The 16,633-nt window shown below is 37.7% G+C and overlaps 2 protein-coding genes across 9 annotated transcripts in view; one reads left to right on the forward strand and one right to left on the reverse strand.

Moving 5' to 3' along the window:
* The window catches only part of TANK (TRAF family member associated NFKB activator), a 77,609-nt gene that overhangs the window by 39,199 nt on the left and 21,777 nt on the right, over positions 1-16,633 (reverse strand). For 2 of the 8 annotated variants that reach the window (XM_036421087.2, XM_045575771.1), the window contains exons 2-3: positions 5,620-5,655; positions 1,945-2,092 (exon numbers count right to left, since the gene is read on the reverse strand). The exons of 3 other annotated variants lie outside the window; for them this stretch is intronic. In XM_036421087.2, the coding sequence (XP_036276980.1) occupies positions 1,945-2,043 (99 nt within the window). In that variant the 5' untranslated portion in view covers positions 2,044-2,092; positions 5,620-5,655. Of the gene's footprint in view, positions 1-1,944; positions 2,093-5,619; positions 5,656-16,633 lie in introns of those variants that run through there. 3 more of the 8 variants (XM_036421088.2, XM_036421086.2, XM_036421092.2) reach the window with 2 other exon arrangements.
* Positions 13,278-13,833, forward strand: LOC118709183 (ubiquitin-40S ribosomal protein S27a-like). Its single transcript, XM_036421097.2, has one exon. It carries the CDS (start codon positions 13,333-13,335, stop codon positions 13,801-13,803), a length of 471 nt encoding a protein of 156 aa, XP_036276990.1. The 5' UTR covers positions 13,278-13,332; the 3' UTR covers positions 13,804-13,833.

Genomic DNA, 16,633 nt, shown 5'->3' on the forward strand with positions numbered 1-16,633 from the left:
GAGGGCCGGACTATATGAACTACTAATTCCTACTGTAACACCTCGGCTGCGCTCACTGCCCAAAAAACCTGGCGGGCCGGATCAGACTCCTCTGCGGGCTGCATGTGGCCCGCGGGCCGTAGTTTGAAGACCCCTGCGACCTATTACTGACCAATAGGTTGGCCTCATTTCCTTCCTCTTACCTTTTGATCCTTCAACTATTTCCTCACCCTAAACACTCTAAGAAATGTTATCCACATTCAAGGCTATAATAAAGCCTGTTATTTTATTTTATTTTTATTTATTTTTTATATTTTTATTGATTTCAGAGAGGAAGGGAGAAAGGGAGAGAGGTAGAATCTTCAGTGATGACAAAGAATCATTGATTGGCTGCCTCCTGCAAGCCCCCTACTGGGGATCGAGCCTGCAACCCAGCATATGCCCTTGATCAGTACTAAACCCGGAGGCCCTTCAGTCCGCAGGTTGACACTCTATCCACTGAGCCAAGCCGGCTAGGGCAAACCTGTTATTCTGTAATCTGCATTTGCAATCTTCAATTCAGAACTCTACACAGGCTCTAGATCCGGATTTGTAAACATCCACTAAACACTCCACCTGCATGCCCCATAGGTAACTAAACCTAATGACTAAAATCGAATTACACATCTTATTTCTCTATCTCCAAATTTGCACCTTGTCTCATTCTTGGTTTCAGTTATCAGCACCATCATTAACCCAGTTTCTACTCCAGATATTTGGTTATCATTCTAGAATCCAGGCTGTCACCCTTAGAATGAGCCTGCATTCAGGTGCCACCTGCTTTCCATTCTATCTCCTACATAAATCTTAGATCTCTTAGATTTCCTAATACTTAATTTAATTACTTATTTTGATTGCTTGAAATGGATGTCACTCATTTTTTTCTTTTAAAAACAGAAGTATAATGTAATTATATATTAAAAGTTCATAAAGTTCAACTTGATGGTTGCCATTTACTTTTAAATTCCTGGCTCTTAGAACATTGCTTAGCATTGATTGAATTCCATATTGTTTTCTATCCTATCTTTTATATAACTATATACTAGACTTTTCTAAAGCATATATTAGTCCTTAGTAAATTCTGACTGAATAAGAATAAAGTACAAACTACTTAGACATATATTAATATGACTGGGCCCTATTATACCTTCACAGCTTCTTTTAGGAATCATAAGATCACACTATGTATAGAGGTAATTTTACAAAGCTGAAACTTCTGGTAAGACCTTAAATATTTCACTGAGATAGTCTATTTTTCTGTTAAGAGTTAACGATGGAAGACTATTATAAATTAGTAACAAATTAGATCTAGGATACTTAAAAATTTGTACTGTCTTCCTACTTGCCAAATAACAATGTAAAAACAAAACAAAACATGCCCAGCCAGGATGGCTCAGTGGTTGAGCACTGACCCAGTGAGGTCATGGTTCCATTCCTGGTCAGGGCACATGCTTGGGCTGAGGGCTCAATCCCCAGTGTGGGGGATACAGGAGGCAGCCAATCAATGATTCTCTGTCATCACTGACGTTTCTCTCTCTGCCTTTCCTTTGCTCTCTGAAATAAACAAAAATATATAAAACAAACAATGTATAAAATCAAAACACAAAACTAAGACAGTGATACTTCTTTCAATTTGTCATTTTATGGAAAAACTATGAAACTAATATAAAATATTGAATGTTAACAGTAATTGAAAAAAATTTTATGAAAGACCATTTGTAATATTTTCTTTATACAATCACCTTTAAATGAACTCTTCCCACAGGTCACATAAAAATCTCAGATTATATCCATTAATATAGGCCCATGTTTCAGTAATTATAGTTCTTCAGGATAGTTTCTAACAATATAATATTTTTTCTGTAGCAAAAGACTCTCAAATTCCATTTACCAGGATAAATAACTTTGAAAACCAAAACCATATACCTTTTGCTGTAGTTCTTTAATTGCAGAATCTCTATCCATACATGCCTGTCGGAAGGCTTCATAAGCTTTATTGAGTTGCTCACCAATGTTTTTATCCATTCCTCTCTGTCCTGTAGCATCCCTATAGAGGATGGAGTAAATGACAGGTCTGGAAAATAACCAGAACAATTATTGCTATTAAGTTAGATAAATCTCATTTTAAAAATGCATTTTTAAAGACAGTTCTATATAATTTATTATGAACATAATAGCATCAAGTACTTTAAAGGTTTATAAAGGCATAAAAATCTCATCTTAAATTCTAATAAGAAATACTGTGAAACCTTAACTTCTACATTTTAAAAAATATTCTTTACTAATGTTTAAGAAGCAAACGTGGTTCCAGTTGATAAAGATACTACTTTGAAAATAGTGAAGTGCAACCTAAAAATGGAGAAATATAAAAGGCCATTGTGTTATTAATACTTTATAGAAATGCACAAACGAATTAACAACATGGGAAAAGATTTCTTTTTTCTAAATGGACAGTTACTCCCACTTACAAGGTGATTTCTTGCTACACTGAAATAAGAGCAAAATTAAATACACAATAAATGTTTGTGGTTGAAGTTCACACTGTTGTTATCACAGAGCAATTAAGATGTGTGAAAATGCTTTTATTTTAGCACAAAAATCTAGGGAGAGCTGCTGTTGGATTGTATATTTAAAAAGAAAAATCACATTCCTTCAAGTATTGCCCCCACTCCATATTTGTTTTCCAACCTCCCTGCTGTTCCTGAACTACAGGTAACTTTCTCAGTGGAAGTACAGTAATTTGGTTTTATCATCTCAATTTATATAACATCTCTAACCACATTCCTTAGCTCTGAGCAGAGAGTCATCCAATAACTGATTCCTCCTGTCCAGCTGTAAAAACCATACCACAGGACCTTTCTTTTAACCCGGTGAAAGCCACAGAGTAGACAACATTCTCTATCAGTTATAGGAGGTATTGGGAGTACCAAATTATTTAGCTTCTATTTAAAATTTAAACTCTTTATTTTTTTAAAGTATTACATGTCTCCTTTCCACCCCCATTGACCTCTTCCCAGCCACTCCCACCACTCAGCACATGCCCTCACCCCCTACTGTGTGTGTCCATTGGTTATATAGAAGTTTTTCGGTTGATCTCTTACCCCCACCCCGCCAGGCCTTCCCTCTGAGGTTTGATGGTCTGTTCAATGCTTCCATTTCTATTTTTGTTCATCAATTTATGTTGAGTGAGAGATGTTTATTTTTCTCCGACTGGCTTATTTTGCTTAGCATAATGCTCTCCTGGTTCATCCATGCTGTTGCAAATAGTAAGAGTTCTTTCTTTTTAACAGCAGTGTAGTATTCCTTTGTGTAGATGTACCACTGTTTTTTAATCCACTCACCTGTGGATGGACACTTAGGCTGTTTTCAAATCTTAGCTATTGTTAATTATCTATTAATACTTTACAGAAATGCACAACATAGGGTGCATATATTCTTTCTGATTGGTGTTTCTGATTTCTTGAGATATATTCCTAGAAGTGGGATTACCGGGTCAAATGGGAGTTTCATTTTTAATTTTTTGAGGAAACTTCATACTCCACTGTTTTTCACAGTGGCTGCACCAGTCTGCATTCCCACCAGCAGTGCACGAGGGTTTCCTTTTCTCCACATCCTTGACAGCACTTGTCATTTGTTGATTTGTTGATGACAGCCATTCTGACAGCTGTGAGCGGTACCTCACTGTTGTTTTGATTTGCATCTCTTGAATGATTAGTGACTTTGAGCATGTTTTCATACATCTCTTGGCCTTCTGTATGTCCACTTTTGAAAAGTGTCTATTTAGGTCCTTTGCTAATTTTTAGCTTCTTTAATATTAAAAATTCTTCACAATATCAGTTTCTAATCTTTCATAATGTCTTTCATTTTATCTTTGGGTATAATTCTTTTAATTTACTATTTTACATTAAGGTATAATTCATATAATATAAAACACACCAGTGTGTGTGTGTGTGTGTGTGTGTGTGTGTGTGTATATATATATATATATATATATATATATAATTTCTTTATTGATTAAGGTATCAATATATATTTTTTATTGTTAAAGCATGGATAAACCTTGAAAATTTTGTTTCTATTGCTACTTCTGATAGATGGAAAAGATGAAATACTGTTAGAATAATCAACATTGCCAGGATTTCTGACATGCCATAGTCATGATGGAAACATAAGTAATTATCAATAGTATTAATACAATTAATACAGTTTGAATACTTCATTTATCTACTAAATCAATCAAATGAGGATTTAAGGCAGCTTACACAGGAGATTACAAATAAGCATATAATCAGGAAAAGAAATATATGGGTTAGGTAGCTACAGGGAGTATAATATACTGCAATACGCTAATATAGAAAATAGAGGTTTTAAGTTATTGTATCACTGTCTTAAGAAGCCACACATATCAGTACAAATTGTCAATGTAAATCTCATCCATATAGATTTAAATGTTTTTTAGATTGACTCTGGAGAGAGAGAGAAACCTCCATTGGTTGCCTCTGTATGCAGGATGCATCTAGACCGAGGATTGAACCCACAACCTGATTATGTGCCCTGACCGGGAATCGGACCAGAGACCTTTTTGGAACATGGGATGATGCTCAACCAACTGAGCCACACTGGCCAAAGCTTCTCCCATATTTTAAAATCTGGGACAAACAAGAGCCCTGAATTGGTAACTCATCTAGTCTTGTTTTGTTCTATCACTATCTGACCTCTGACCTTAGTTTAGGGCCATTAAATCTTTTTGTACCCAAGTTTTTTCCTCTCTAATATAAAAAAGATATTTGGAATCGATTTCTAAGAAACTACTTTGTTCTACAGTTCTTGAATCTGCAAGTCTAAAAAGCATGTCTGTTCCATCAAGAAGGTGCATTCTTGTTTTTAAAAATGTAAATGCAGAATTAAAAATAGTTGCATCATATGTAAGTAAATCATGTGGAGCCTTCAATTCAGGTCCTTGAATTAGATCATAAAAATGTCAATGAGTTACTGAGTAAATTCCACATGGATGTATTCTATTTCTTGAAATAAGAATGTATGCTGGGTAGATATGATTCAGGTCAATACAACTAAATAAATGATACATTGAATTCCTATCTCACAACCAAGAAGAGAATTGGGTGTTAGATCAGTGACACTGACCAGAGAAAAAGGAATCAGTCACTGGGACCCAGATAATTAAACTGGACAGATTTCAAATAGTAACACTTTGAACTTTAAAGCCACTTGTTCCTCTATTTTTGAAAGCATTTGTTAAATGTAAATTTTATTTCATAATTTAAGAAGCAGTCACATTTCAATTACATTTTGGTGTGTCTCCTGCACAGACTCTTGGGAAATGGCTTTATTTATAGTAAACATGCTCAAACCCAAATCCTATGGCCATTCTTACAGCCCAAACCCAGGAAGTCCAAGCTAGAGTAATCTCTGTCTTGGAAACACTCTGCTACTTATGGTTTAAATATATTTTTAAGAAAGCCTTCCATAGTAATTTCTTTATTTCTGGGCTTGGTTTGCTGGTTTCTTTCCATCACACACTAGGAAAAGTGCTCCCTCTTTCCTACTTCTCCAGAGGCCAGGTAGTTTCAACCCACTCACCTCCATCAGGAATTCCTTCTTTCCTCTGGGTGGTTCCTGCCAGAAGGAAAATGGGGGGCAGTCAGTTCTTGTTCTGCTTCCCAGGTTCAGCACATGCCACCCAGGAGGAAGTACCAAGATGATCCCTGGGCAGCAAGTTGCTTCCTCCTTCACTGATTCTTGGTTCAATAACGAAACTGTCCTAGGCTAGGAGAGGCAGCCTGTACAAGGGAGATAATCTTCCCTTGGTAAAGTTGCCCAACTCCAACAAAAGTTTGCCAACTGCTGGGACAAATTTTTATTTTAATAAAATACATCCATTATTACTGAATTCAATTACAAAAACTAAACTATTTGCTTGCTTACAACATGTAAAGCACTGTGTCAGGTGCAGCAAGGGGCTTCAGAAGGGGCACTACCTTAAGAGTTGGGTTCCTTTCACAAGGTTTTTTCACCAAGTCATCATTTCCTATTATTCATATTTCCACTGATAAGGCTCGGTGCAATTGAAGTACTTGCCTACAGTTACAAATCTTTAGTTAAAAGACTTTCATTCAAACCTGTTGCAAAGCATTCTCCGAGAGTGCTACGGTGGATGTTCATTCAATACAACATTTACTGAGTACCAACTATGATCAGAGCTTTGTTGGACACCACTCGTGAAGTGCTACGGTGGATGTTCATTCAATACAACAATTACTGAGTACCAACTATGATCAGAGCTTTGTTGGACACCACTGATCCAGTGAGAACAAAACAAACATGAAACCTATTCTCGTGAAGGCACCTCTAGCTGCAACTTAAAACATATATATATTCTAGCTGGATGAAATATTGAGGTGAGTCAACAAGATCCTGTGGTGAGGGCAACACTTCAGGGATGGTTAAACAAAACAGATGGTGGAACAAGAATGAAGATGCTTAGGTTTTTGACACTGTGGGACTGCCAGATCAGCTCTGAGTGTCTTCTACTTTCAATTGGAATATACAAATGAAATAAAATTTCTGTCTTAAGCCACTGTGTTTGGGGGTCTCTTAAGAGAGGAGCTGAGATGTACCCTAATTGGTACAATATTCAAGACTGGTTCATTGCTGAACAAACAGTAGGTAATCCTTGCCTTTTCCCTCTTCTAATTGGAGCTCATAATTTCATAAGGCAGACACACATGAAAATGATTAACCATATCAGTAGTCAATTACAAACGTATAAAAAGATATGAGCATAGCTTAATAGGGTTCTGGGAGGCACAAGTAGAAGTGTATGTAGGAACTCACCTAATAGTTCACTCAAGATATGTGCATTTAATTGTATGTAAAATTTACCTCAAAAGAACAAAAAGAAAAAGAGAACTGTTGGGCTTCACAGAGGATCTAACAATTAAACTAAAGCATCTATCTTATATAAAAACTGCTGTTTGAAATTTTAACCCTGCTATTTGGCTTCTGTAAATGCTTGCTTGCTTAAATAATAAGGAAAATAAGACTACTCCCACTTCAGAGGGGCCATTATACCTTCCCCAAAATTATCAGTGCTGGCACCAGGCCAGGTCTTTGGTTGAGGTCTCAAGGCCCCAGCACATAGGGGCTCTTTAAGAACTTGCAAAGGGGGCTAGAAACACACCATATTTGGGAGACATTTTCCTCTGGATTTGCACATAATAAATGTAACTCCATCTCTCTAAAAACACTGCTTGGTTTTTGTCTGGTTTTCTGTAACAAGACTGCGCCCTGAATATGAGAAGGATTTCAACAAGTAGAGAATGAGAGGGAAGAACATGCACTTTGAAAGGGCAGAGGTACTGAGTAGTATCTACTGTAGTGCATTTAGGGACTGGAGGTATTCTACTTATGGAAGTCTAGCAGATGAGTGGGATGAGAGGAAGTTCAGATAATCAGGGCCACCATCTAAGTTTGTGCTGCACTGCAAAAACCCTAGGGGCAGCATTCATGCTGGAATAGCATCCCCTAGAGATGCAGAGTGTACTAACTGCATAAACTATATGCAGCAAACTCAGTTATGGCCAGATTATAGTAGACCTTGAAATTTAGACTTTAAGAAATTTAGACTTTAACCTGCTGACATTAAGGAGAAATGAGGATTTACAAGTAGGAGATGGACATGTTTTAGAAAGGTAAACTGGACACCAGCATGGAATATAAACTGAGGGAGATGAAACGGGAATATTTGTAGGAAAGTTGCTCTATTTTGGGTGGAAGATGAGGGCTTGAATAGAGCAGGGAGAATGAAAGGTGGATGGATTCAAGAGATATTTATTTCAAAGGTAAAATCGACAGGATTAGTTGGCCGGTTGGATCTAGGCAAGAAGGCAGCATCCAGGTCCCTGCATTCAGAATCAGTTACCTGGGAGGGAGCCCTGAAATCTACATTCGATAAGCACAGTAAGCCAGGCGATTCTGTTGAAGATGGTTCATCAGCCATAATTTTCTTTCTTTTCTTTTTTTAAAATATATTTTATTGATTTTTTACAGAGAGGAAGAGAGATGGATAGAGAGTTAGAAACATCGATGAGAGAGAATCATCGATCAGCTACCTCTTGCACACCCCCTACTGGGGATATGCCCGCAACCAAGGTACATGCCCTTGACAGGAATCGAACCTGGGACCTTTCAGTCCGCAGTCCGACGCTCTATCCATTCAGCCAAACCGGTTTCGACACCAGCCATGATTTTCAAAATACTTGGCAAACAGTGCTGATAGCCAGAAACAGAAACAGGAAGAAAAATTTTCAGGGGAAAGGTATTCAATTTTGAACAAAAGTTCTTGAAGAGACATTATTAACAATAGGCAGGGGAAAATGTAGCTTCTAAGTGATATAAAAAATCTAGAGGAAGAAATAAATACTATGCCTTCCCTCTTGCTTACATTCTTGAAGTACTGATCTGAATGTCCAGTGTTATTTGATACAGATAACCAGACCAAAATATTTTTTCCATTGCAAGAAAAAATACTAATTAAAAAATATTTGTTTTTGTTGATTTCAGAGAGAAGAAGGAAGAGGGAAAGAAACATAGATGAGAAATATCAATCAGCTGCCTCCTGCACACCCCTACTGGGGATTGGGCCCGAAACCTGGGCATGTGCCCTGACCAGGAATTAAACTGGTGACCTTCTGGTACATGGGTAAAGATAGATGGGTCCATTGAGGCACACCGGTCGGGCAAAAAAACCACACCCTTAAATTGTTAAAAATAATGGAGAGAGAAAGAAACAATATGCATTATTGTACCACTGTATGTCATAAGATGTACACTTTTTTTTCTCCCAAGTATAAACCAAAAAAGAATAGGCTCACTTATTAGCTATATGTCAGACGGAAAACTAGGTAATCCCTAAAATAGAAAGGCATTTTAGTAGAAGTCTGTGGTTTTATGTAAAGAGACTATTAACCAAAAAGGTAGGAGTGTTAGCTAATGCTTTGTTCTATTAACTTTTACATACTACTAAATAACACACAAAAAAAACCTCTTGTAGCAAGTTTGAGCTTATGATTTTTCTTTGTTTTCCATTCTACCAAATTCACGACAATAAAATAGCATTACTAATGATGTTAACAAGAGTAGGACAACATTGTACCTATGCTCTGGTCTTAACCAAAAAAGTTTTTGGGAAAAAACAAACCTTCAAGTTATCTGAAAAAGATCCCTCAAACAGAAGACAATAACGTAAAAGATGTCACAGGATACCCCAGATTCATAAAGAAAAAGAAGCAGTTAATCTCATGAATCAACAGATTAGGGCTCTCCAGCATCTCCTGATATAGATATTTACTATAAAAGAACAAAACCATTATGCAAGAAGAGAACTCTTTTTTAAAAGGAGTTAAATTTCAGGAGACAGAGGACCTTTTCACAAAAAGGCCTGTTTTCTCTTAAATCACAGTTTAAATTGCTAAGCAGTCATTTAGCCTTGAGAATATTTCCGATGATAAATGGGAACAGGCAAAAGCCCACATAATCATAAAGCTGTATTCTGTGCTCTTATCCACTGGCACAGGACTCTACAGCTCTTCATATTCCTTCTTTTAATTTCCCCGAGGACACCTACAGACTGTTGGGCAAATGCTTGCAAGTCACAACTTGTTTTATTAGAAGTAATTGTGAGAACTCCAGTAAGAAAATAAATAAGATTACAGAGATCTCCAGATCTACATTTTCAGTCATCCCCAAGATGTTTAGGGTGTGACTTTAAATGTATTAATATGATAAAAAGTTTAAAACCACACATACTATTTTTACACCATGCAATACACTCAAACTGCTGAATGCTCCTGAGACAGGACCCAAAAATCTCTGTGTGGTCTTACAAACCAACCTTTCAAACCTGTATTTTTGCCGAAATCACCCAAGTTTCCACTCTTTTCAAGGCCACACCATTTTTTTCTCAAATATGAATATTCAGACTTAGTAAATCCTAACACTGTAGTAGGGAAATTTAATAAGATTTTTGATTTGCTGTTTACTTCCTTTTGTATCTGGAAAAAATACAAGAAATACTATAAAATAAAGATTCCAAATAATTTTTAGATGAGACCACATCTTGTGTAATAATTTCTCTATTAAGATAATTTATAGATTATAATTAAATTTAAAAAGCCTAGTTAACTAAAGATAAAGTCAGAGTTGGCATAGAGAATACATGTCAAGTCTGGACATGCTTGTTGAGGTGAGAATGAGCAAGTCATTTAACCTTTCTGAGGACCTCAGTTCCCTCATATGCCCCAGTTTAGTATGTAGGGGTAGAGCATGCTGCAGGATATAGGTTTCCAACCTGTCAATACATTAGAATCATCAAGGGTAGTCTAAAAAACAAACAAACACAAAAAACAACCATCAGCAAACAGTGTCCAAGTGGGGTGAGGGTAGGGGGAAGCAGATGTGTCACAGATTTAGAATCACTGCCATAGGATTGTCTAGTTATAACTGGGAAAACATTGTACTCCATAAAACACTACACAAATACGCATCAAGGTAGGGAAACAGGCTTTCATGGTGTCCTTTTGTTTCACAGTAATCTGCGTTTTTAATTGTTCTAGAAGAATTTGAAAACAAAAATAGCAGTTGCTAAGGTAGAGATTTTTATTTTTAAGGTATTTTGATATGTTGGCAGATGGCCCAGAGCAGTGGTCGGCAAACTGTGGCTCTCAAGTCAAAATTTGCAGCTCTGTTCACTAATGAGTTTGCCGACCACTGGCCCAGAGCAATAGCACTCCAAAAATAAAATTTTATTGGTTCCATAAAATTTCCACAACTCATCAATAGATTTAAAAGCCTAAGCAACCAAACAACCAAATGACCAACGACCAGTCAACTGGTAGGTATGATGCACACTGACCAGGGGCCAGATACTCCCTATAGGAGCTGCCCCGTGGTGGTCAGTGCACTCCCATAGTAGGAGCATCGCTCAGCTGACCAATGGACACCAGATGCCAGGCTCTTGATGGGCAAGCACAGCTGCTGTGGCATGAGCCTCTCCTGTCTCTATGGCAGCATTACTAAGTGGTGGTGGCGGCAGGCGCAGCAGGGCTGGGATGAGCAGGAATGGTGCAGGGCCTGGCTCAGGCTCAGGCTCCTCCCTGGCTGCCTGCTGCTTCATGCATTAGTACCTCCCCTGAAGAGTCCTGGATTGTGAGAGGACACAGGCCAGGGTGAGGGACCCCACCGATGCACAAATTCGTGCAACAGGCCTCTAGTCTGTCTATAAAAGTGTTTTACCTATGAATGGAAGAGACATACCATTAATGGCATTTGTACTGAAGTTCATGTATCTGAGTGTGACCACAGCTCTTCTACCAAGCAATAGTGATCCTTTTAACACGATGCTCCTCTTATCAACATTCTAATCATCTCAATTTTATTTAAATTCTCAAACTATCTACAGATAGTTGAGATAGGGCGTAGCTCCCAATAACATTTGTTCAGTACCGGAGAAGCACATAGCCTTGGGACAGAAGGACAATCTCAGTCTTGTTTGAATGTCAAGCATCCCAACAATGAAGGAGGTGGGTTCTCTATTTTCTCATGGGAAACATTAGGGCAAGAGGTAGTGATCGACATTTATTGAAGTAATATTACTTGCTAGATGTTTTACATAAATTACCTATTTTAATCTTCCATCTACAGAAGCATATATTTTCTTTTTTTCTAAATAAGGAAACAAGTCGTCAAAAGTTAAAATACATTGACTAAGGTCACAGAATTAGAAAATGGAAGACCTAGAAAATCCAGGTCTCTGTGACATTAAAATCTAATCTCTAGTTCTTTTCACCCTAATTAAGTTTTTATTTTGTAATTTTTTTTTAATCAGTCAAATAGCTTCACAGGGCTTAAGGAAAACAACAGTCCCTTGCTTTCCTCTCCTCATTCCTGTTTCACTTGGCAACAATTTTCAGCTCTTTTGGTTTATTTCTTTCTGTATCTAACATACTACACTGACACTATTAATTTTTCAGTTTTACCATCTTTGCACTATGTAAAATAAGGATTAAGTTCTCTTTAACAACCCCCTTCTCTACTTAATGTCCTATCCTGATCTCCTATTTTTTGGTTAGAGTAGGATTCAGTTTTTACTTTCTTAAGACTATGTAATGTTATTCAATGCTAAATGATAAAATAGGCAAAAGTAGATTTACAGTTGTGAATACTCAAAACACAAGAGCTTATTCTTATATTATTACTTACTATTATACTATTTATTTATATTATAACTGTAAACCTACTTTTGCCCATCCCATATATATGGCTTTTTCCTTTTCTAAAAAACCTTTTCCCTGAAAAAACTTCTTATTTATTTCTATTCTTTTTGTGTGTTAATCCTTACCCAAGGATATATTTTCCCATTGATTTTTAGAAAGAGTGGAAGGAAAGGGGAGAGAGAGAAACATCAACGTAAGAAATGATTGGTTGCCTCCTGCATTGTGCCCTGATCTGGCAGGGATCAAGCCAGTAACTGATGTATATGACCTTGACCAGAATCAAACCCTCAACCCTTCGGCTTGAGGGCTGACACTCTATCCACTGAACCAAACCGGTTAGGGCAGTTTATTATTATCACTAATACAACTCCTCAATCCATTCAAACACTTGTTATTTTATCAATTTCATCTTTTTAGAAGAAACTCTCCTTGAGCTTTCTGACTTGCTCCAGTCTAGACTTGTTGCCCTCCATGCGAAAAAGGAGACCTTCTTTCACCTTGAATTTGGGAATTCCCTTTGGGATCTATGTTCTATCTCAACTATCTTTCTCTAGTTGAATCCCTCATTTTCAGTATCCCAAATCTTTATCCTTCTTGTTTACTTGTCCATTTGGTAAAGTTAACCCCACAATAGCTACTTTTGAGAAAGTGTTTGTGAAATTCATTTTTTGAGACCTTGCATAACTGAAAATAGCTTTGCTCCAGCCTCAGATTTAACTGATAGTTTCCAGGTTAAGAGTTTAGGTTAGAAGTAATTATTCCTTAGAATTTGGAAAACCTTGCTATGCTCTCTTCTAACTTACATTTGTTTTTGTTGAAATCCAGAGACATTTTGATTCCTGATTTTGTACTTAACCTATTTGGAAGTTCATCCTTCAGTTTGTGAAATCTTCTGGAATTATTTTTTGGGCAGTTTCATTTCTTCTGTGTCCCTTTCTGGGACTCCAACTATACAGATGTTGAAATTCTAAAGTGGTACTCTACTTTCCGATCCGCCGTCTGCGGTGGAGTCGCCGCCAAGATGCAGATCTTCGTGAAAACCCTCACGGGGAAGACCATCACTCTCGAGGCTGAACCCTCGGATACGATAGAAAATGTAAAGGCCAAGATCCAGGATAAGGAAGGAATTCCTCCTGATCAGCAAAGACTGATCTTTGCTGGCAAGCAACTGGAAGACGGGCGTACTTTGTCTGACTACAACATTCAAAAGGAGTCCGCGCTTCATCTTGTGCTGAGACTCCGTGGTGGTGCCAAGAAGAGGAAGAAGAAGTCTTACACCACTCCCAAGAAGAACAAGCATAAGAGAAAGAAGGTTAAGCTGGCTGTCCTGAAATACTACAAAGTGGATGAGAATGGCAAAATCAGTCGCCTTCGCCGAGAGTGCCCTTCCGATGAATGTGGTGCTGGAGTTTTCATGGCCAGCCACTTTGACAGACCTTATTGTGGCAAATGCTGTCTGACTTATTGCTTCAACAAACCAGAAGACAAGTAATTGTATTTGGGTTAATAAAAGACATGAACTGAAAAAAAATAAAAATAAAATAAAATAAAAAAATAAAGTGGTACTCTAATTCCTCCCAGTCTCCTTTTCAATTTTAAATGAACTTCTTTTCTTCTTTTCCTATTTTATAGATAAAATATCTTAAGCCTATTGTCTATGGCAATTAGTATTATTCTGCCAAGTAATAGGTAACCAATCCTGAATAAATCCTATCTAATAAAGAGGGAATAAATGGTGGAGCCCACAGTTAATAAAGAAGGAATATGCTAATTGATTGCCATGCCCTCAAAGATGGCGGTGCCCACAGCCACAAGATGGCAGCGCTCAGTCCCCTCAGCCCTGCCGGGGTGGCAGGCACATGGCAAGGCTGGGCCTGCCCCAAGGCAGACCCGGCCATTCTGCACACCTGCCCCGGGAGCCAACCAGTCATCTCAGCCCCCCAGGGCCAGCCTGAGGAGCAGGCAAGTCTTAGATGGTGGCTGCCCAAGGCTCAGGTAACCAGGGTGGGCCTAGGCTTGTGCTGTCAGCAGTGGCAGCAGCAGAGGTATGATGGGGCATCACCTTCCTTTGATCGCCAGGTTGCCTCCTGCCTCTGAGGGCTCCAGGACTGTGAGAGAGGGCAGGCTGGGCTGAGGGCCCCCACCTCCAGTGCATGAATTTTCATGCAACAGGCCTCTAGTAAAGTAATGGTGCTTATGGAGCTCCACTGAGACTAGGACTGTGTAAGCCAAACAATGTTCCACCACCATTGCCCAATTTAATCAGAGCAGCTCAATTCTGATTATTTATACACACACGTACACACGCATTTCAAGATTAAAAAGAGACAAAGGCTTAAAGGTAGATTCCTACAACCTTCATCCCAGAATGATTTATAATTCTTTAATAAGATCTTCAAGATTAAAGAGACACAGGCTTAAAGGTAGATTCCTATGACCTTCACCCCAGAATGATTTATAATTCTTTAATAAGATCTACTTTTTATGGGGTGATAGCATGAGTGATTTGGGAGGTCGGAAAGACCCCTCTGCTGGGTTTCCCTCACTGCTAACACTATTCTAAGTATTCTGCCAATGTTCACACTTGTGAGAGGCCAGTTTAAATCTAAAGCAGTTTCAGGATGGAGGAAAGAAATTACCTGAAGTACCTACTACCTCTTTCACTATGCCCTAGAAAAGAAAGTCACCTGCTTTTCCCAGTCCCTGGGGAAATGAATAGTAAGAGTTCAAATTCTACTTAAGGGAAGTTGCCACCTTAGCAAACAAAGAGTTGAATAAGTGAGAGACACATCCTATCTTTTCTGTATCTGAGTTCTATTGGCCTCTTCAACCACAAAAAACATCAGAAGCAAACAGCAGAAAGTAAGTCCATCATGTAGTACACAGGCATAAATAAAAGAATACCTCTGCTTAGACAGTTAAGGTAACCCTTTAAAGAAGTATGTGTGTTTTCCTTATTTGAAGAAAGGAAATGAATGAAAACTGTCACTTGTAGCATTTACTTAACATCGTTTTCCACTTTTAAGAGCGCTCCATGGCAAAAGCAGCCAATTCCCCACATGACAGCTTGCATTTCTAGTCTCACTTTCCAGGTTGTAAACTTTGGTTATAGATATACCCATAGTATACTGCACTATACTAGTATTGTTCCTGTGTCTCAATCAGACAGCTGAAATAATGGCAACTTACAGAGCCAGCATCGTCAGAATCTGGATTTTGTATTTTTTCCATAAATATAATTGCATAAGGATAAACAAGGTTGGCTAAATGCATAAGGATAAACAAGGTAAGACAACTTCACTGATCAAACTGAAAGCTCCCCGGATCAGATTCTCCATTTTGCTGGATGTTAGAGCTTCTTTTTGTGCTATCTTCTGAGAATTAAAAGAAGATTTCAAAGTCAGAGACCACACCCATGAGTCTTAGCTTTGCCTCACTCCGTTTTCTTCTCGAGTTGTACAAAACTTCTTTCAATTTATCAAACGTGATGAATTGAAGTACACAACTAAACAATACCACACCAAAAGGGAAACTGGCATGTGTTGTACCCCTTTGAGGTGAACATAAACATTGGTACTACTCAGTTAACTTGCTCCGTTTTATAAGGGGTATCCCTTCCTCTGAGTAGGTGCCATGTTAGAATCTGGAGATGGGGTAGTGGCTATTGAATATTAAAAATCTGTTTTTATAAATTACATAAAGTAGGACTCCTTAGAATATTCTTGAATGGCAAAACTATAAGAGAAAGCTTATATTCTGCATGAGGAGGCATAAGAGGACTGTGTTGGAAGCAGGGGGACATATTACAATCTCCTAATATATGTGAGATTTCAATGTTTATAATAAAGGAAATATGGACTCAAAAAGGTTGAGAAACATCAATATCAAAGAAAAGGCATTTCTAGTTTAGGGGTAGCATATATATGATGTTATAAAATGCCACATAATACATGGCTATGAATAGTAAAATCATTTAAATATCCCACAAAAACAGTTAATTTTTTTCAATTAATTTTAAATAATATATTATCTTGAAATGATCTGAGTTCCTGATTTCTGTCTTTTTTTTCTTCATAGCAAAATTCCCTGTTGTTTGTTCTGCCGCTCATGGGAACAATTCTCCATATCTCATTCCAGATAATATCCTCCCTTTTCTCCATGATTGAACACCATTGCAGCAAGCATAGGCCATAGCAGAGTTTTACATCATTTGGCTATCTATTTTCATCTACCATTTACTTTTGGATAATGGGTATGGTTTAAAAAACATGCAATTTTTGTTATAAAACATGCCCTCAAATCATGTCAATAGTTATTTTTTC

Source organism: Pipistrellus kuhlii, unplaced genomic scaffold (genome assembly GCF_014108245.1).
Source record: "Pipistrellus kuhlii isolate mPipKuh1 unplaced genomic scaffold, mPipKuh1.p scaffold_m20_p_7, whole genome shotgun sequence".
NCBI lineage: Eukaryota > Metazoa > Chordata > Mammalia > Chiroptera > Vespertilionidae > Pipistrellus > Pipistrellus kuhlii.

Excerpts from the sequence above, each read along its gene's own strand:
- LOC118709183 (XM_036421097.2), top strand. The coding sequence starts at position 13,333 with ATGCAGATCTTCGTGAAAACCCTCACGGGGAAGACCATCACTCTCGAG.